General features: G+C 39.5%; 1 protein-coding gene across 3 annotated transcripts; it reads left to right on the top strand.

Annotated features, from left to right (window-relative positions):
• The first annotated feature begins 2450 nt into the window (after positions 1–2450).
• Positions 2451–20877, top strand: LOC308397286 (GRAM domain-containing protein 2B). Of its 3 annotated transcripts, none has more exons than XM_080883124.1 (13): positions 2451–2606; positions 14087–14260; positions 15494–15557; positions 15642–15714; positions 15830–15933; positions 16039–16137; positions 16333–16404; positions 16632–16700; positions 16810–16909; positions 17171–17260; positions 17434–17533; positions 17922–18029; positions 18700–20877. In XM_080883124.1, the coding sequence occupies exons 1-13, from the start codon at positions 2515–2517 to the stop codon at positions 18716–18718; spliced, it is 1164 nt and encodes a 387-aa protein (XP_080739250.1). In that variant the 5' UTR covers positions 2451–2514; the 3' UTR covers positions 18719–20877. The 3 variants fall into 3 exon arrangements, with proteins under 3 accessions (XP_080739250.1, XP_080739251.1, XP_080739252.1); XM_080883125.1 differs by lacking the exon at positions 2451–2606 and adding an exon at positions 10489–10760; XM_080883126.1 differs by lacking the exon at positions 2451–2606 and adding an exon at positions 12816–13144.
• The last annotated feature ends 396 nt before the right edge of the window (positions 20878–21273 follow it).

The following is a 21273-nucleotide window of genomic DNA, read 5'->3' on the forward strand; positions in this document are numbered from 1 at the left end:
CTTGCTGATACTTTGCTATCAATGCTTAAAAGTGACAAAACTCTTTTCATATAGCTCATTCCTTTTCTTCCTTCCAAGATGTTGCGAACCTTTCCGGTGTTCTCGAGTATTTAGTCCAGAATTTGGTAATAGAAATCTTTCTAGCAACACATTAATTTAGCAACAGATAGTAGATAGTCCTCTAAGCAAAGGACAGCTCACTTTCTTCTCTTGCTCAGACTTGCATGATAATCTGGATCTTTATCTTTAACACCCAGCCTAACGTATACACATTGTTACATGTAAAACTGAGACTTCAGTAACTTCATGCAGTCAAAAATCGTGCAAATAAGATTCTATAATGCAGAAGTAAAAATGAAACTAAAGGACAGCCGGTAAATGAATGCTAACAGAAGTATTTTTTTAAATGTTTGCAGTGGTGCACATTAAATGTTCCCATTCAGCCCGTCAGCTTTTAAGAGATGACGTTTCTTTTTATTATTCAGTCATGTTAAAATCCTTTACAAATATTGAAAGGATAAAGGGCAAGTATGTGACTCAAACATTTAGTAATAGCAAAAGGTGTGGTTTTACAAGACTAAAATCCTTTACTGTGGTGAAAAAAACCCATTGCTTTTATTCTGTTTTTCTCTTTTTTCAGTATGTGAATTTTTTTTATTTTTTGTTATGCAGTTTTCATTTTTCAGGAAATTCCCCTGCTATGTCAAAGGTTACATTTCCCAATCCTTGCTACTTACTTTTAAATTTATATTCTCTCTAATAATGATACCTGATTTTTTGCTTGTGGTTATTCCAAAGACCTGCTGTAAACACTGCGTTTCAGTAAGAATTTAAGGTCAGGAAGGAAGATATTGTGCATATTTCCAGGCTAACAAATACCCTGGGACCCTGGGATTTTATTATTTTTTTAATCTTTGGGTGGTTTCCTATTTGGTCAATTGTAATCCATCTTATTTTACTCAGTAGCCAGCAGAGAAACGCCAGTTACTGCCTACACTGCACGTACACCCCCCAAAACATGATTTCCTCCCCTCTATCTGTGTTGTTTCCTGGGAGAGGGGATGGAAGGGGAGACCGGGGGTTGACTGGTGTAGGCCAGATTTTGTGAGGGTGGTGTGTTTGCTGTGTCATGCGGCAGTACACTGCGTCTTCTGTTCACAGTAGCGTGGCAGCGCCTGAGCTGCCAAGTGAGGCCAAAAAAGGCTTCTGGCATTTGCGTCCACATTTCTCAAAAATGCTATAAGATAATGGTTCTGTTTTGTGTGTGTAAGATCTCTATGAATAGAGTTTAACTCTTGGGAACGCAGTGACAAGTAATTAAGAAAATATTATTCTAACTTTTTCATATTTTTAGACAGAATGGACCCTTGCGGCCTCAACAACGAGGCTGAAAGTCAAACCCTAAAACAACTTTTTTGAGGTTGCTCATGTCTTATCACACAAACAGAGTCACTTCGATACGCGACATCTCTGTAACATATTCTGTTTTTTTCCTACACATACATAGTCACATGTAGCACACGTAGACATCCACTGTGATTGCAATGTGACTTAGCTGACAGTCTAAACTGTGGCCTTATGACCTTGGTCTGCTGAGTAGGTGTATAAAAAGCCATTTGTTGCTGCAGTTGGTGCCATTTTCCAGTGAGGTGGGGGAGGTGAAACTGCATGCTGGCAGTGCTGGGCTAAAATGAAGTGGTATGGACCACAAGAAAAGACACCAAGCGAGGAATTATAACCTTCTGAGTTGTTGGATTTCCCCTAATAAAATGGCACAAATTTTCGTTTGTCTTCTAGCTCATCATAAGCAGTGATATTTAAGTAAATTTGCTTTGCTGTGCCCTGCATGCCAGCACCAGTGGAATTAGTTGACTTGCAGTGACACAACTGCTCTGTCTGAAAGTGCTATTGTTTATTTAAAACGCAGATGATCCTGGTAGCTTATGTTTGTTTGTTTTAATATGAGCTGATGTGGCCGGTTTCATTATCACACAACAAAACTTGAGCTTTCAGTTCTTAAATGAAAAAAGTAAGTAGGCAACTGTCTGCAGCTTTTTCAAATTAACTTCAGTATATTTTGACACAAGAAACACTGTTGTTAAACCACAGGGCATACACCCCTCTGTTGATCGCACGTGAGATGTTAAAACCGTGTAAATTATTGACTGAAAAGGCCATGCCAGCACAACAACGTTACAGGGCCCCGTTTTTATACCGCTCTTCAGAAAGGGACGACCCCATTTCCATAAAAGGTAATGGGCGGTCAACGCAAGACAAACCACCGTATTCTGATTGGACAACCGGGCTGACATGACCGTTTTTTCAACCTTGTTTGCCAAATGTGATTGGTCCTCCGACTTGGTCCGATTTAAGCTCATTATCATAATCAGCCGTGGCTGAAGTGGGGAAGAAGAGGGGGGTCAGGGGAAAAAAAGCAGAAGCCAAACAAGAACGCTGGAGTTTGGCGTGGAGAGTCGTTTCTATACGAATCGACTACCACTGGCTGAGGGAAGAATGCTTGAAAACAAAAGAGAGAGGTTGAAAACTTTCCTCAGGAAGATCGACGAGAAGGCCATTGTCAGAATAAAACACTTCATGAAAGAGAGGTAAGCGGTATTAATGCGGTGCGGCTAGCTGAACCGTTATTTGCCGGGTGTGCATCAGTACTGGGCGGATGCACACTATCCCTTTGACAGCAGCTTGTTCGATAAGATTTTATATTTTGAGTTCATGCTGACGTGCTGTTTAACCGAACAGTGTTAAATAAGTTTAAGGGAGCAATTTTGGTTAAGATGGACGTGATGCCAGTTACTGGGGATTTACTGCTAACATGGTAGCACTCGCTAGGCCGAAGATCTGCTGATATTTAAATGAACTAATGCTAACGATATATATATATATATATATATATATATATATATATATATTATTTATTTATTTTTACGAAATTAAAGCTGTTAAAGGGTAAGAGCTAAAGCTCACTAGGCACCAGTAAATAATTGCAGCCGCTGGCACCTTTTATAGTATTGGTTTGTGTGCATTAGCACAGCATATACTGAAGCATAAGAGCCTAAAGGATGTTGTTAGCTTAGCCACTGACTTGGCTGGTAGTCTGAGCATCTGACCCCATTCATGTTTCCTGGCTAGTCTTGGTAAAAGTGTTTTCCAGTGTTAAAATGTAATTACTTGGCCACTGATGTATGAAATGTTGTCCTCTGAAGTAAACATATGTGCTTTAAAACTTAACACCAATGTGTGAAGTGTGGGTTTACACGCTGGGTGGGAGGGTGGGTGGTGTAATTTTAAACTGTTGTCTTTCATCGTTTATTTCAAATTTTCTAGAACAGTGTAGTCGACCCATTTTAGCCTTGTGATGTTTGTGTGAGCAGTATTAGCTCCTTAATCTTTTCCAGTAAGCGTAAATAAACAGTATTACCAGATGGAGAGTGGTGTAAACTAAGCTAGTCCAGAACTTGTAGGCTCTTAATCTCGCCTTTGCCCATTTCTGAGAAATCATGACTTCATCTGCTGACCAATGTGGGTCAGATTGGCGTCATATTGATTCTGTAGTCATCCTCACTGATAATCCAGTCTTTTCAGTGGGCAGAGGCACGTTTACCACCATCACAGTCACCCACACGAGCCTACAGTATGGTGTGTTTCCCTCTAACCTCTCAGGGAAACGCACAAACACACTTGTCACATGTAGTATGTCCAAGTCTGTCTTCTCAGAAAAAACTATTTATAGCTCCTGTGAGTTGACCACGGGTGGTACATGGTGTATTATATAAATGCTTTCAGCATTTCATTGTGAGTACTCACGTCCTCTGAGCTCTGCCTTTAAGTTCTTCCCCTTACATGGCCATTTGCTCGAGTGCCAACCGAGCTGAAGTGTCCTGCCGGTTATCAGGATAGCTACTGTGTGTGTCCAGTATGGCATGTACCATGATTATGTTTCCAAAACTCGCACTTTTTTTTATGATGGGTTAAGGCTTCAAGAAAAACCAAAACTTTTGCCTTGCGATTGCAACATTAAGCCAGAGTAATTCAATTCCCTGCATTGATTAATTTCCAGAATGAAGTTGAAAGTATCAGATAGATTTAATAAATGTGCTGCTTATTTTTGTCAAAAAAAGTGACTGAAGCCAGGAATTAAGTGAAATCTCTGCCTTTACACAGATTACATGCTTCAGAGCTCATTGCAAGTTGTAGTTGTTTTGCATACTGTCAGATGTCTTTGCTTCCAATGTAAAATAACCTGGTGCAGATTAGCTGCAATGTCTGGGCGTAGGAGCCTAGTATAGTCTGGGTGGGGCAGCTATGACTCCAGAAGGATGCTCCCAGTGCAGACCTTCCTTGCCACTGTAGGCAGAGAAGACTGGTTTAAATAATGCTGCAGGCATTGGGAAATCTGAAGTTAGAAGATGAAAACCACATTTGCACCACTGTTTGTCAGTAAATGAAAGGTTGAAGGCCAACTAGGTGGTCACATTTGAAGTTGCGTGTTGCTTCTATCAGTCTAGTGCCACCTTGTTACAGAGTCAAGAAAGAGGCTATATTTTTCTTAGCTTTTTTTTTTTACCTTTTTGGAGCTCGCAGTGGCTTGGAGAATTTCACCTAATGTTTTTGCATTGGTTAGTCTCATTTTAGAGAGATGACTTTATGCAGGCTTATCTGAATGCACGAGTTAAAGCCTGTTTACGTTCGGCTCAACTTTGAACAGCAGAATAACATCTGATTTAGCTCTTCAATGACAGAATGTCTTGTCTCTAGTCAATAAAGAACTTAAACCTTGATTTTTATGACTACCTTATCTTTTCGACAAGGTGAAAACTGCTCATTGGAAGCTGTAGGAGGAACTATTTTTCCAGAGTATTAGACTGCATTTGTGGGGCCTAACGAGCCAGTTAATGTGTTTTGTGTTCAGTTTTTCACTACAAAAATGCTATAATTACTAGGGCTGGGCCATATTATACCATTCACGGTAATAGGGCTTTGGAGCGTGATGTCACGGGGGTGGGCGTGGAAAGGATTTTGGCCCAATCCGCCATTTTGGGGGTCTAAGTAAGGAGCGAAAGCATAGCCATGGTTCGTACTTGCTGTGTGGTCGGCTGCAATGTTCGATCTTACGACCGGCACGGGAATAAGTTTCGATTGTCTTTTTATGCTTTCCCAACCTGGAAGTAACATGAAGGAGCTCATGTATCGGATATTACCAAACGAAGGCGTCTAGCCTGGATAGCAGCCGTGAGACGAGCTGATATCCAGTTCTGTTACGTCTCCAGATATCAGTTGATGTGCTCAAGACATTTTCATTCCGGTAAGTTCTAAATATGTTCACATCACACTTTATAGCTGAATAATATCATCGTTGGTGGTCTCGGAAGTTATAGAAATTGCGATCAAACATAGAATGAAGTGACTTGATTGGTTGATGTAAAGGCAATAAATGAAATGAGACAGGAAGGACACAAATTGGCGTTAATAATTTACCCGATTATCAATGTGTTAATTTACATGTACTTTACAATTATGGGCATATAATATGATAACGATATTTTAGCAGTTCAATGATAAATGTATAACATTAATTATGGTGGGGGGTGGAAAATGGCTATTTCACTCGATGCACTCCAGCTGACTTACTTTGGTATGAATGACGACGTACTAGGAGTTTGGCGGCTTGAAAATAGCCAAATCTTGCACCCAGCCATTTGTAAATTGGATGTGCGCCTCCAGTGACTTGTAATTACGAAACTGGTTCGCTGTGTAAGCGCTTACTCCACAAACAAGATACGTGAAGATATCGGGGTAGGACAGTGGCGGTAAGTTTTCTGGGTCTTTACTCCACTGCCGTATTTCATATGGGTCCAGATTTGCGATGCACTCTATTTTTTTTCCAAGTACCGCTGCTTCGCCTCTGGACGCAATCGGTCTCTATACCGTCTGTTTTCTTTTGAGCTGCTTTTAAGCGTGTTTCTTGTCGTCGTCGTCGTTCCAACACAGTGTGTTTGTTTTGATTCGTAGACCCCGAAAATGGAGCTGCGCTCCCACAATGCATTGCGGCGTGACGTCAACTCCAAAGCCCTATACCGGTACAAAGCTAGGCAACGATAAGAAAATGACATATCGCGATAGAATATGGGTAAAACGCGCATGCGCAGTGCCGAAAAGGCACGGAGAATGCACGGTAATGGAAAATGTGAATGGGGAAAGTAGATTGAGTGAAACGGATGAGCCAGAATTGTTTTGTAAAAATGGTGCAGCTTAACTGGTTTGGTGTTTGTCCGTCAGATACACAACAAAGCACTTTTTAAATTTTTTTTATTTATTTATTTTTTTGTAGAACATGCAAGCGGGCTGTCGTTATTGCCGTATTTGTCGGACTAAGGTGCTTGTAAATCTGGGAATAATCTGGGTCCTAAACTCTGTCCTTTAAAGTCCCGAAGTCAAACGAACATCGCTGAGAGTGTAAAACGGTCTAAATTCTTTCATCTCTAATGAAATGATCAGCATTGCTGCTTTACCAGGTGTAACTATGAAGTTCAACATCCAGGCATCCATGAAAACAGAATTCATTACATTTAACGGAGTTAGAAGTTAGCTCGCTAGTTTCGCTTACCTAAACATGATATAGCATGTTCTGACTGAGAGATTTCTGAAAAAATCACTTCCAACATAAATGAAGACAGGAAGCGACACAGCAGTGACGTTTGTAGGGTTACTGAAGTTGGGCTAGCTGGTATATAATGAGGCTATCAACACAGCTGTGTTAGCATAACATAAACAGTGAAGCTCAAGGATGAATGCTAACACTTTTCCACTCGATAAAAGTTAATGTGACGGTTCCTGATGGTTAGAGACAAATGCAATCGCATGGCAGGATGCTGTAAACGGACCAAACTTCAGTCAGTAGAACAACTGAGATAATCCATCCACAATAGAAGGTTAGTCATTAATATACTGCAACAACATGGGAATAGATCAGTTGTGATAGAATACAGCATTAATGAATCAATGGTACAGAAGTGGAGGAATCAAGAAGAATGAGTTGAATAAAGTTTGATTTATCTCACTGCTTTGTTTCGCTTAACGTGCCTTATAATCTCGTGCACCTTATGGTCCGAGAAATACCTATTTGACTTTTTTTATTTGGCACACTGCAGTTTAATGTTGCAAAGCACCTCTTTTTAACTTCAGTGGATATTATACATGGTTATGCTCAGGATATGTCAGCCCATTTCTACTGGAAATGCCTTTTGGTTAAACTTTCAGCAAGGAATTTGCATTTGCACTGTTAAATGTTTATATGGCTTTAATGCATATAAAAACAGCTACTTGTTTAAGTAAAATGAATGGATGGGGTTTTTTTTTGTGCTAGTAAAGTTGTGGAGTAGGGTGTGAAACTCGAGACAGGTGAATTACATCAAAGACTGCCACAAAAGCAACCTGCCTTTTAGACAAACATTAGATCCGGCTAGGTGGTTTAAAGAATTTTTAAAACGGAACATGTCCTTGTGCAACCATCAGCATAAATTAACATCCCACACAAGTGAAGTGGATGTGTGGGGAAGGTTTTCACTCAACTACACTTCCTGCTCTGCAGTGAAATGGATTATATCCTTCACGCAAAAACATGTTTTACATGAATGTTTCCTATGGCTTTATTCACACACACCGTGATAGTCACACAGAAAGCTAGCTTAGGAAAGTTTGAGAGAAGATTTGTAAAACTTCCAGATGCTGTCAGATAATGAGATGTGTGTCTGAAACGAAATGTAGAAAAGGGACGGGTTTATGCATTGTGACATCTAAATTAATTTATTGCAATCCTTCATATGTTTGCACTTATTGTAATCGTAATGTTGAGTGGGACTTTAAAAAAAACAAACAAACAAAAAACCAGCACATTACTAGGGCTCACCTGCCGGGACACTGTGAGCACTCTGTTTGTTGCCTTGAAGAAAGAACCTCTCTGTCTTTGCCTGGTTTGCACAGGAGGAAGTGGGGAGAGATGCTGTGTGCACAGGGCCACGTGATTTCCCACAGAGAAACACACATTTATCCTGTAATGCTCTCTGTTCTAGTTTGTGCATACACACACACAAACACACTTTTTCAACAGACTGGGTACTGGCAGGGTGCCACAGAGTCTGAAATTTTGCCATGTCCATTGGCTTCCTTCCCTGCCCTTCCTGGGTACTCTACTGACGCTCACAGACATGCACGTATGCAAGCAGACGCATTATGCTTTTCAGTCCAGCCGACAATATTATTAAGGTCATCTTTGACATTATGTCTGAAAGTTGTTGTTTTTTTGTTTTTGTTTTGTTTTTTTCATTTTTTGTTCCCTTTTTGGTTAAAAATTTAACTATGTTGTCATAAAGTAGTTGAGATGAATTTGTTTGTTGCATACTAGCTTTGGTGGATTATAAAAGATTATGGCTGTCAAATGACATGGTTCACCGAACACAGTTGCAATAATCTCTTGTGCTTTTATTGAACTTGTTCTGTTGGTTGCTGGAGAAAGAGTGGGTCACATTTATATTTAAAAAAACAAACAAAAACAGATCCATGGGTCTCCAGAAGATGGTGCTCTTACACTTTGTGTTTCTAATTGTTCTCAATATTCTCAATTATTCTGATCTTTGAGAGATTCACACATGTAATGCTTCCCCAAGCCTCACTTGTAAACTTTGGGCTGCGTGTTGGTTATGGAAATGCATTCTGTACTAAAGCAATTTTGTCTTAAGGCAACTGTCACTGCAGACCAGCTGACGCTGGCTTGACGTCTGAAGCTAAACTCTCGGGATCATCTCAGGGTAGTGAATGAAAGCAGTGTATACCCCAAGGAGTACTTTTAATGACTGGAATGTCCTGTACTGGAGAAATTGGTCTTCACCACACTAGAATTCACTGGTAATCACATTTGTATGACTATTATACTGAAAAGCATTTCTTTCACAGGCGAGAGAATAAATGGCAGTTCACCACCTTACAAACAGTGTGAAAGGTGATCTTTTGCTGAAACCTAGGCTGAACAATGCAGTAAAGTGGCACAACTCTTGATTTTTGGTTCTCTTAATATTCTTATGATGCAAACATGCATTCTATTGTCATCATGTTCAGTGAAATTCTAACAGGCCAGGTAATAAAAGTGTCTTTTCCTTTTTTGTCACTGGGACAAATTGACACATCAGGGGATTAACAGCCAGATCTGCTGTGGGGGTGTAGGTGTTGGCTTTGTGTAGCTTTTAAATAACTTGATTAAGGTTGTTGTGTAAGGGGTTTGTTGTGTGATGTTGTACAGTGTATCAGGAGTTTTAAAAAGCAGGGATAAGGGGGAAAACGGTGGCCCACTGACCAGCTGAATGTCAGTGGAACGCCTTTGTACTATTTATATCCAAGGCATGTTTAGTCAACCCTCTGTCATTTTGATATAAAAGGGACAGTTGATAAAGTAATAAGGACATTAACTCTAAGAATATTACTAAGGAACTGAAATTTATTGAGATATGCATTTGCCTAATAAGCAGAAAATGCCCATCTTGATCTTGGGATGAGACACAAAACACTTTGGGGTGGCATCAAGAAGGTCATCCAGCATAAAAATCTGCCAGATCAGACATGATCCACCTGCTGTGGTGAATGATGGAGCAGCTAAAAGTAGTCATTTTCCCAGGTGACAATGAAGAGAAGTCATTACGAAATGGGAATTACTGGTACTGTAAAGTAGGAGCGTAATTGCCTCCATTAGGTAAATGCATGCTGTTCTACAATGTGTCATCCTATAGCTCTGCTCTGAGAAGCTCCTATTGAAAATGTTGCAACCAAGGAGTGGTTTCCTTTTTTCCTTTTTTTTTTTTTTGTATTGTGACTAAATTAGGCCTGAAGTCACATGCCCAGCTGGACGTTATCTTTCTCAGTGATGTTGATGTCATGGGTATAGAAATAGTCTATAGATGAAAAAACACCCTAGGCTCCACTACATTTACAGCACTCCACCTACGGGGTGATTTTTTTAAAAAAAATTTTTAAATTTTTTTTAATTTGTGTGTTAGTCAACAGCTTTTGAGGGACCCCCCCCCCCCCCCCTTCAACACAAATGTCCTTACATTGATGGCCCTGTTCACATCGTCTACAAAGGCTGGGTTGGCTATTGTCATGCGTGCATGTCATATTGTCGGCTGCTTCTGAAGTCACGGCCCCATTGTTATTGAGAACAGGCTATTGAATTTTGTTGTTTGCCTATGCAAACTAAGAATAACCCGGCACTGTTTCCCTCGGCCTCCACATTTTTATCAACTACCTCCCACTGTTACTTGTTTCCCTGACAACGCATACTAAAGCTGCATTAGAAAGGAGAGAGCTTGGGAGGAGATTTGGGGGTTTGAAATCAAATGACCTTTTTTTTTTTTTTTTTTTTTTTTTTTTTTAAGTTTACTGTGTTCATTCTGCTGTTTCCCATCTCCTGTCCTGCTGCGTGTTTCTGGATCTGGTGTTTTTGTCTTCATGCTGAACTAGCACACGTGCTTTAAGCCATTAAAAAGACCTTTAGTCCCTGGCTTCTGATTTGGCTCCTAACTCACCTAGGTCCAAGTTCAAAAGGTATTACCATTGTTATAGTCGCCTGTCTTGGCCAAAGGTTTCAGGGACTGTTGAAGACTAGTACGGAGAATTTCGTTGGTCATGGAAAGACCAAAAGTCTTGTTGAACCAGCCGGGTCCTGTGGATTCTCATTGCTCGGAAGATGTGAAAAGGTAAGACGAACAATCGAGTCTGCTTACTGATCTCAGCCAGTCATCTTCAGACTGTCAGGTAAAGCAGAACTTGCTCTAGCCATACGCAACTTTCTTTTAGTGTCAAATTGCAGAGATCTTTGTCATACTCTATATTATTTTTTTGATGAACCACTTTCCCGAAGCAGTTTTTAACTTTGTTTTGTCAGTGGATTCAGATTTGTTAGCTAGTAACCACTGAGACCTCTAATGTTGGCTCTTTGTCTGGTTAAAGATGGTAGAAGAGGAAAAAATGCAGATAAAGAAAGATATCTGTTGGCAATCTTTGTTCTATGCTGAGGTATATCACATTTCTCTTTGTACAGAATCTTTTCTTTCAGATATTGTACTCTACAGTGAGTTCTAATGAATAACATACCTCCATAACTTTATCTAAAAAAAAAAGCAGATTTAAGAAAATCTTTGGCAGTGATATATTACGAGTGATACTTAAACTAGACTAAAAAGTTGTAATTTGTTACTTGAACAAGAAAGTAGGTCAGATGTCAGCGCCTTAGTCTAATTAATTCAACACATACGCATAACTCAACACCACCGCCTTTGAAATTTAGAAATGCCTCTGTTGCAACCTGTGCAGGACATGGGTGTTTCATCATTTCTTCCCCACATTGCTCATTTCATTACTTTTTTTTTTTTTTTTTTTTTTTTAAAACACTGGGTACTCACTCACTAGCCTTGATTGCTTTGGCCTTGCCGTTTTTATACACCATTGAGCAAGTTTCTTCTACTGAGGCCTCATTGATAATCTTGAGATAACACTTCTGGCATGCAAACATGAATTATTTTTATTTTTAGATGATTATTTTTTAATTGCTCTCTTAATTTGCCAGCACATTGACGTTATCAGTGTTTTTGGAAGATATGTTAACAAACTAATGCAAAGGCTTGACAATGAAAATATCACAGAGGAGTTTAATTTTCAGATAGGCTGCACTGTTGAAATGTACGGGTGTTTGTGGCTTCCTGACTTAGAGGAAACGGCTTTAACCTGAATGGTTTTGCTTAGCTCTAAATAGAGGAAGTAGGTAAGAATGTCAAACAAGCTAGTAGTATTTCAATCATGCCTATATTGCTTTGCTGCTTTAATGTCTGCCAAGTAGGAAAGGGTCAGGTGAGCATATTTGAATACCCGACCAGCAGTTCAGGCCCGATTCTGAAATTGTTGTGACAGCACGCACCCTTCTTCAAGTGTAACAGCCACATTAACTTACTTGCCCACAGTTTCCAAATCTTTGGTAAATGTTTTAAAGAGGTTTTTTATATAGTTTTAAATATGCAATAAAAATAAGTTTCTAGAATAAAGTTTGTGCAACTACAATTGACTGAAAATGGGTTTTACACCAATGATTAAAAACTGGACATTCACATAGATGCTGAAATGTTATCCACTCTTGCTTGATTGTATTGCATTGCATAACAGAGCGGAATACTTTCCAAATAACAGGGCAGGTAACTGCAGTTGCATTCATGTTCTTTGTTTCTTCACGTTTGCCCTACTAAAAGGTCATGCTGAAAAGAAATCATTACAGCACAGAAATGGCTGACGCTGTTAGAGAAGCCAGCATATTATACTGTCGGTACAGTTGGGTGATTTCCTTACTTTTAACAGAAAATGTAAACTTTTGTTATTTGGTTTGTTATTTCCTCTGTGGTTAGATTCACTGACTGAAGGGGGAGATGGATAATGCACCACTTTCTAGAAGGGCTAGTGTTTTCACTTCACAAGAATTTCACCTTCACTGTCATACACATGGCTGTTAATTATTGGCTGATCTTTTTCCTTGTCGGATTTAGAGTTTGATGCTTTTGATCTGTGGATTTGTTTTGTTTCACATCGTGTGTGTGTGTGTGTGTGTGTGTGTGTGTGTGTGTGTGTGTACACGAGAAAGAGGAGGGACTGTGTGTGCTCTTGCCTGTATTTGTTTTGTTCTGGGGGTGTGGTTGAGTTTGACGTCACACGCTACGGAGTGTCACACCATTCTCATATAGAAACAGCTTCCTCTTTGCTAGCACATTCATACAGCAAGTGAGCAACAGGGTGGTTTTTTTGTTTTCTTTTTTCCCCTGTAGAAGGATGTGGTAAAGAGGCCTTATGTACAACAACTTAACTGGAACTACATGCATAATGTCAAGAGGATTTTAAAGATTTTTCTGGGAGGAGGGAGTCTTAATATTTGTTTAGTTCTTGGTTACCTTTTCTGCCTTGAGGCCTGTACGCAGGCTTTTTAGAAAAAAGAAACTTTTTTTTTTAAAATTATTCATTGTGTTCATTTATTAGGATAGGAAATGCCTACTGTCAGTAGGTATATGACTTTTCGTTCATCAAAGCGATTTAAATTTACCAGGTGAGTGGAAGTTCAAAGTTAATTTGTGTGGTGTTGTTGTCTTTGAACAAGAAATGCAGGCTTTACACTGTCTTATATAATGTGGGCTATGTGTTTTAGGGATTTCAGGATGTTGTAATCATTCCACTGTCTTATCCTGTGAATCTGTTTTGTTAGTTCCTTGTCAAGGACAGGCCATTGTTTCTTACAGAGCATATGGACTATAGAGACACTTGTAATCTTCTTTTTTACAAGACTCTTTATTGAAATGGTATATTTGCAGAGGCTTGTCAGGTTGAGAGCATGAACCTACGTCGATCAGATTGTAAAGCAGTCAGGTGCTTCTGGTCAACTGAGCTCTCAACCTGTTATCAATGTTATCAATAAAACCTTTTCTTTGGATTGGGTAGCGGATGCCAGCACATCAAAGATGGGCATCGTTTGACATAGATGTCAGATACATCTATGCATTACAGATGACTTCAGCGGAAAGGAATAAGTGATTTGGAGTTTTGTTTTTTTTTTTTTAAAAGAGAGGCTTAAAACACTCAAAGTTGATGTAGAGCAAAAATATGTCATGTTAACATATTGGCAGTGTTTAACTGACCTGTGTTTTGATGGTAGATGTTTGAGTTTTGTTGTTTCCCTGTGCTGGTTTTTTTTAGTGGTTTTCTCATTTGCCATCCTGTGGTAAGATGTTCTGTTTTTTAAATGGCTGCGGTAGACTGGTGCAACTATTTTTAAATGCATGTTTAGGTGCTATCAGTGGATGCTCGGACTTACTTTTTGTGTCCAACAAAGCAGAATCACTCGTATTTGCACTGTGAAAAGTCATCGTCTACTTGGAGACTTTCTAAATTGTTTGCGTACATGTGAATGTCTTTCTAAAACCTAAAGTGGCTCATTTTGTAATTTTTTTTGTTTTTTCTTTCTCCCCCTTTCCCCCCCCTTAATTTGTTGCAGCTACCCAGTAGAGAGCAGCAGTGGTGGGCTGCCAGCCAAAGTAAGGAAAAGCAGGAGCACCTTAAGCAATGGCAGCATCAAGAAGGTGGACGCGAGGAAAGCTTTGAGTTTAGAGGCGGCCCAGCTCGAGATCCAGCAACAGCACAAAACCCTGACCAGACAAGCACCTGTCAGGTGGGCTTCATGGGGACACAGTTCTAATTACACAAAAGCCAAAAACGTGGATTCTGTGACGGTTAATAACAGCCTCATACAAATTTTGGAAAGTGACACTCGTTTTGTTATTTTGTCTCTATACACCGCCACGGAGGAGTAGAAGATTGAACTTGAACCTTTAAATTTACTTTACTATTTAAAAATAAATAAATAAATGTCTAATTCTTCTTAATACGGTGGCTTAATGTGTTAAATTAAAACTTTCCCAAAGAGCCACGTTTGTGTGTACTCTGTTATTCAGATCAGTTAAATTTGGTAGAGCAAGAAATTGTTTTAATCTCACATTTGTTTTAATAAAGAGATGAACATTTTAAATGGGTGAAAAAATAAAACTCCATAATAAATTAACAGTATTTCACTGCCTGGAGGTGCTTACGGTTACACAGCTGATGTTATGTGGACTCTCTCATTGAGAACACATATCACAAGACCTGACCCCCTCAGGCATCATGCACACATGACCACACACCCCATGTAGGCTGGTTTCTCACATGATTCAAATGCATGAGCGTGGGGATGAGTTTGATTCCTGATGATTCAGTCTTGATTATTTCTTTTGTCTAGTTGTGTGGGCATAGTGAATACTCTGAAGAGATTCAAAGATATTCAAATGCTGATTTGTTTTTTTTATAACCGTATTGGCAGCTTTACTCATTTATAGATAATGCTATAAATAAGCGTTTTAGTAGTTCAGATGGAGTGCTAAATCTCAGTCATTGCCTTACCTCGTAGCTAAAGATTAAAAGCATGTGACAAATTTAAATATGAGTGCTGTGCTTGTGGAAAACATACCATGGGTGCGTGGGAGCAGGTGAAAATATCACTTGTCAACATTTTTAAGGTTGTTGAACAGGTTTCCTAACAAAGTAATTGTTAACGTTTTACATTTAAATAAAGTAATTGTCGTCATTTTTACTTTCTTTCTAACTCCATCACTGCTTCGCTGCTATGTAGTGCTGTGTGTGTTTGTGTGTCGCAGTCAAAGACAGGCTGCAATTCAAGAAATATAAACATGGCAGAGAGAGTTTTGCATATTTTTCCTGCTCATTTGACACAGGACCTATCAGGGCAGCTTCACATGAGCCTTGTAATCCAGGAAAAAGTCAGATGATATGGTTCATGCGGGTAAAATGTTGTGTTCATTTCCTTTTTAGTCATGCCTTAATCACTCTTATTTCATGTTCTCCTCAGGGCGCAAACTTTTGACGTCGACAGCAAAGACTTTAAGAAGACCGAGGGCACCGGCTCACAAAGTGTAAGTCCACCTCAACTTTAAAAGCAAACTGATGAAGAAAGTATTTCACTTTAATTAAATAACAATCCAATTTTTTTATTTCAGAGTTTTAAAAAGCACAACAAAACATTTCACAAGTTGTTTCCAGACATTCCTGAGAGTGAAGACTTGATTCATGGTAAGTTTTTAAAAAAAAAAATTATTAAATGAAGAATCAAAGTTTTTTTTTTTTTTTTTTTTTTTTTAAAAGAACAAGCTGCATAAAACTGAACGGTTCTGCTCTCCTCTCCCAGCATACATCTGCGCCCTGCAGAAGGAGGTGCCCTACCATGGTCGGCTATACATCACTGACACGCATGCTTGTTTCTTTTCCTCTGTTTTGCTTAAGGATACTAAGGTATTTATCAGCTCAGACCTCGCCCATCATTCTTTTTAGCTCGTTGTGGGATTTGTCTGACGCAAGTCTGACCTTTTCTTTGTGTGTGTTCGTGTGCCTTTGCAGGTAGTGGTTCCAGTTTCCTGCATTAAAAGAGTGAAAAAGCAGAATACAGCTTTGCTGGTACCCAACGCCTTGTCAATTCGCACCACAGAGGGAGATAAGGTCAGTTTCTCACCTTTATCCTCACACAATCTTTAGTTAACACTTATTGAGCCTACACAGCGTGTGCAGTCAAAGTCAAACGTAAGCTTTGAACTCTGATTTATATGTAATGTAGTCAGTGGCTGGGTGACCTTTTATGTTGGGCAGATGGCTAATGTTCGTTTTGTTTTCTTTATATTCCCTCCCATTGTGCAGTACCTCTTTGTGGCTCTGAGGAATAGAGAGTCGTGTTTTCAGCTGCTGCGTTCAGTCTGTCCTCAGCTAGAGGTGAGTGGCTGAGGTCACAAAAGAAATCTAAATTTCTGCAATGGATCACAATATTGTAAAACTATACCATGTCACTGTTGGCTTATTGGAAGTCTTGCAACGAATGTGCTTTTCCAGCCATGCTGTTGCATCTACAAGTTTAAATAAACCTTTTCAGAGCGTGCAGAATATAAACTCCATGAATGACAACTTAATACTTTTTTTGTTTTTTAATGCCTCTGTTTCAGGATGTCAGTGCAAACAGTAGCCCTCTCTTCTCCTCAGCTGAAAACAGCTTTGATAAGAACAAACTTGTGGTGAGTAACTCTTTTCTGCATTTTAAAACCATGATTGTTTCTTTTTGTTTTTTCTCCCGCTCTTTTTTTTGTACTGATGGTTTTTGTTCTGTGTTCATCTTACTGACAGAACTCCAGCCAGTCCAGTCTGGACGATAGCTTCGACCAATTCAATGGCTCCAAGTCTCAGACTTTACAAGAGGACCACCCTCTGCATAGACTGCATACAGGTGAAAATTCAGCACCACCTCTAAGCGTTGAGCTGTCTTTTGTTTTTGTTTGTTTTTTTAATGCATTATTGTTGTTACTTGTTAGTAACTTGTAGCGTTTCTTAAAAGATAACTTGAAAATGCTGCAAGACCTCAGCTGACAGTGCTACGTGTTGATAGCGTTATCTACTCTTCTCCTATCAGACCTTGAACTTTGCACGTTTACCATCTCGATCAGAAACAAGTCTAACTTCCCCCCTCTCTTGCTTCTCCTGCTTACAGAGGCAGTGCCTAATGTAAATGGTTCCTCTCTGAAGAGCCTACATATGCAGCAGAGTGAAAGTTCATCTACAGAAGAGCTGTCTGTGTCAGGTAAGCAACACATGGCCAGTTAACACTAGTTACTGGCATTAGTTTTGCCTATGCTGGTAGGATATGGAAAACTGCATAAATATCGAAGGCCTGAAATTATAATATCACAACTGCTTGCAACGGACCTTAAAACCTTGGTGTTGTTATTGGTGTTAAATTATTATATGTTTTAGGTGGATCATGGGTGTGGAATGTGACTGAAAAAGCCAAGTCCTTGGTGGTTCAGAGAGAGGCCAGCAACCTCAACACTCTGCTCTTCATTTACTTGATTTTGTGAGTAGATCCTTCTCTCCCAGCTGTCTTTATCCTCATGACTTTATCTGAACTTGCATTTCACTCCCAAATTCTCAATTTGAGGGGCGAAAAAGTAAAAAGTGGTTCTAAAGCAGATAATCTTGTAGAATATACCAACAAAAGTAACTTGTCAACTATTTATGTGATTTATTAGTTTGTTAAATGGGACAATTGTTAAGAAACAAAATTTTCAGTCTGTTTTTAATAATATTACATATTTTATAAAAATGCATTAGCTCTAGCATCACTTTGGAATTGGCTATTTAGTCTGTTTTGTTTGAGCAGCTGTTGGTTGAATCTATGGAAAGGTCTGCATTTGATTCTTTGACACCCAGGCAGTGAATCTGACTTATATTATATGTTGTAGGGTGGTGCTGCTGCTGCTGTCTTCGGGCTACATCGGTTTACGTATCGTGGCCCTGGAGGAACAGCTGACGTCCCTGGGCGCTCTGCCTGAATTCAACTTGCAGAGCAGGTAAAATGTCCTTGATTTTTTTATTTATTTATTTATTTTTTTAAATCTTGTGTGTTGGCATGTTTGCAGAGAGAAGAGGGCTGCAGCTTGACACAGGAGATGAGAGAGAGAAAAATTTGCATAGTTTTTTCCTGCTCATTTGGCTCCGATCCTGTAGACGAGAGGAAGAAAGGGTGGAAACATGTATTATAATCTAGGAAAATCTGACTTATCCTGGGCCACTGCCTGTTTAGTCAGATGTTGTAAGTGTCTTTATGTATAGAAATTTATGTGTGATCTTCAGCCAAGCGTTTGCAAAAGTACAGATCATGACTGAAAACCTTAGTACATCAGCTCAGAATAGGTGTTTTATCAGAGGTGATCACTCAGAAGCGCGGTTTCCACTGACTGTTTCTTTTGAGGGGACCAGTGGACCCGAACCCGTATAAAGTAGTTGCATTCAATTACCCTGAAACATGCTGCTGATCTGCTTGAAGGACAATAATGCTCCCATCTTTACATTTATTAATAATTCCAAACTGTTTGCAGAGGGAGTGTTGGGAATTCAGTCATCTACATTTTGATCACGAGTTTGCTCGAAGGAAGACTAAGTTAATATTGCAGCCGAGCAAACAAATGTAATTCCAGGAGTAGGTGTAGCTTAACGCACTGTTTCTCTTTCTTTTCACAGGTACCAACAAGACACATAACAATCAGCAACTTAAGGAGAGATTGGTTGACTCATGATCGGAAGATAATTTCTGCCTCTTCCCAGCAGAACCAGCCAGGGAACTTTAACGTACTCAGACTTTGGTCTCGATGTGGCCTGCACAAAAGAAGAGTGGCCAACATGTGCAATTTCAGACACAACTTGTTGACTTGAAGGGCTATATTTCCTCCAAGTGCAGTAAACAACACAGCAAAACAAAAGGACATGCTGCGACCCAGTCACATAGAGCCGAGCCAAAAACATGTACACGCACTGCCTGGTTGCAGTGTCTGTTTGAACCAAAGCCAAATGACTCTTAGTGAGGTGCCACATTAGTCAAGTCGATAGGCACGCTTCTGGCAGCAACTGTTCCACATCTGTGAATTTACGTTGTCCTCTTCTTTCTGAGCATGCATTCTTGAACAGGGCTTAAAGCATTAGCCTGCTGTAGTGCCGATGATTGCACCTCACCTCTCTCGACGTAGTGCTATGCATAGCCAAAGATGCACACGTCTTTTGCATGAGTGATGATGGAATGATGTTTTTGTCTGTTATTTAGCCCTCAATCAGCAGTGGTGTCTAAACGCCTTTTAAATCCAGTCACTTTCGGGTACTTCTCTTCAAATGGTTCTTATATTCTGAATCGGCGGTGGGTTGAAATGATGATGGCTAAGATCCAAACTTCAGATCAGCCCGCAGAGGCTCGATACTTTCCTGATCTTGTCCTTTCTCTCTCTCTCTCTGTCCAAGCAGAAATGATTGCAGTATTACTTCTTGAGTTTGGCAGGATTTAAACCTGTTTAATGATCATTGCTCAGAAGTGATTTTTTTTTTTTTTCCCTCCCAGTCTCTACTGGATGAATGCATCAACAATGCACAAAATACACAAGAATATTAGGAAGCTGTATTAGGTAAAGAAATGTTTTTGAGTACAGCTTTTTGCTGACTTTGGTCTTCAAGAGTAGCAATCAAACCTGTCTTTTTGATGTTAACTGCAAACCTCTCTCTATGACAGGCCTGTTGGGGACCAAGGTGGCATTTCTTCAGGTTATTTAAAGTAGCACCAATAACATATTTCTAATGTAAGTGTCTGGGGAAAAACGGGCACTTGACTGATTCTGTGTACTCTTTGTCACCTGAAGAGGATTTTTTTTTTTTTTTCTTCTTCTTAAATAACCACACTTGCTGCAAGGTCCGAGATTATCATAAGTAAAACAAGTGGTCCCAAAAAGAAATTTCAATATGCAACGAATTGTTTTGCATGACAAAATGTAATTTCTGTGAGCAGTTTGTTTGTTTTGTCTTTTAAATGGAACTTGATGTTCGTGGGTTCGTGGAAATTGAGTGAAAGAATCGTCTCGAGGGAGCAAGCGCACTTTAAAAACTTGTGGTGTACCTGTCACAATCCAAGACGCTGTTTGGATTGAGAAGAAATGGCAAAAGTGGTGTTCTGTGGTAACTAAAGGTGCTTAGACCTTATTTTAAACAACAAAAAAGATTTCACTCAGGGGTGGTGGGGCACTACCCACCATGTGGTTTTAGGTTGTCAACTTTTCCGCTCATTTCAAAGTCTTGTTCTCATGGTGGGGTTCACATTCTATCCTCTGTGGTTCCTCCAGTGTTCCTTAAAGAAAGAACACTGTTTCATTGAGTTTGCTCAACTTTACCAATTGATAAAACTGTTTGCTTTCTGGCTGTTGGTTTTTTGTTAGTTTGTTTTTGTTTGTTTTTTTGGTTTTTTTTTTCCCCCCCTTTTGTACGACCTGTTTAAACTAACAATGCATATCCATCTCAGTGATTTAGCATCACCTTTATGGAAGCTCTCAGGAGAGTCCTTTTGTGATGTTCAGTTAAGGTTACTCTCATAATGCCACATACAGTACTGTCAGTTCTTACACCCCCCCCCCCCCCCCCTCCCCCACCTGGGGGCAGCACACACACGCAAGTACCGTCCTCAAAAAGACTCCTTTAATTCAGTGAGGAAGGTAGTAGTTGTGAGGTTTTGCACTATTACAAGTGTTGTAAATAATTTTGTATCATTTGTTAACGCCCTTAATTCTATTATTGTCCCATATTTATTTGCATTCTGTGTAATTCAAAGTAGTCTCTGTGAGATGACTTTGCTATTGTTCAAAATAAATCAAATGTTTCAGTAAATAATATCTTGTGCTCTGTTATATTTTTCCTTTTTTTATTTTGATAAATTGGACGTGGTAAACGGATGGAAAACATGAAGTCTGGGAGTGGCAGGTAACTTGGATACTATCCAATCTAAATAACTACACGCCTTTTAAACCCATTTCCAATTCATGCCAGTGTTTGCTGAGAAATTTCTAAACCCACGGCCGCCTCCTTGGGATTTACTAGCACGCACACAGGCATTGAAAATCAGGTATGAGTTGTAACTGGAAGTCATGGGAAAAACACATTCTTCAGTGTTGTATGCAGGAACTTCATGGTTGAGTCTTTAGCGTTTAATGTGCACTAAGACTTACAATAATTATTGTCTCTTGGTATTATCTGATACTGATATAAAGGTATTCCCAGCAGTATCAA

This window comes from Rhamphochromis sp. 'chilingali' (genome assembly GCF_963969265.1).
Source record: "Rhamphochromis sp. 'chilingali' genome assembly, chromosome: 5".
Lineage (NCBI taxonomy): Eukaryota > Metazoa > Chordata > Actinopteri > Cichliformes > Cichlidae > Rhamphochromis > Rhamphochromis sp. 'chilingali'.

Bases quoted from the DNA above. Each gene is read 5' to 3' on its own strand.
- LOC308397286 (XM_080883124.1), top strand. From the start codon at position 2,515: ATGCTTGAAAACAAAAGAGAGAGGTTGAAAACTTTCCTCAGGAAGATC. The intron at 15,558-15,641 runs GTAAGTCCACCT...TTTTTATTTCAG, and splicing joins AGGGCACCGGCTCACAAAGT to AGTTTTAAAAAGCACAACAA. The intron at 17,534-17,921 runs GTGAGTAGATCC...TATATGTTGTAG, and splicing joins CTCTTCATTTACTTGATTTT to GGTGGTGCTGCTGCTGCTGT.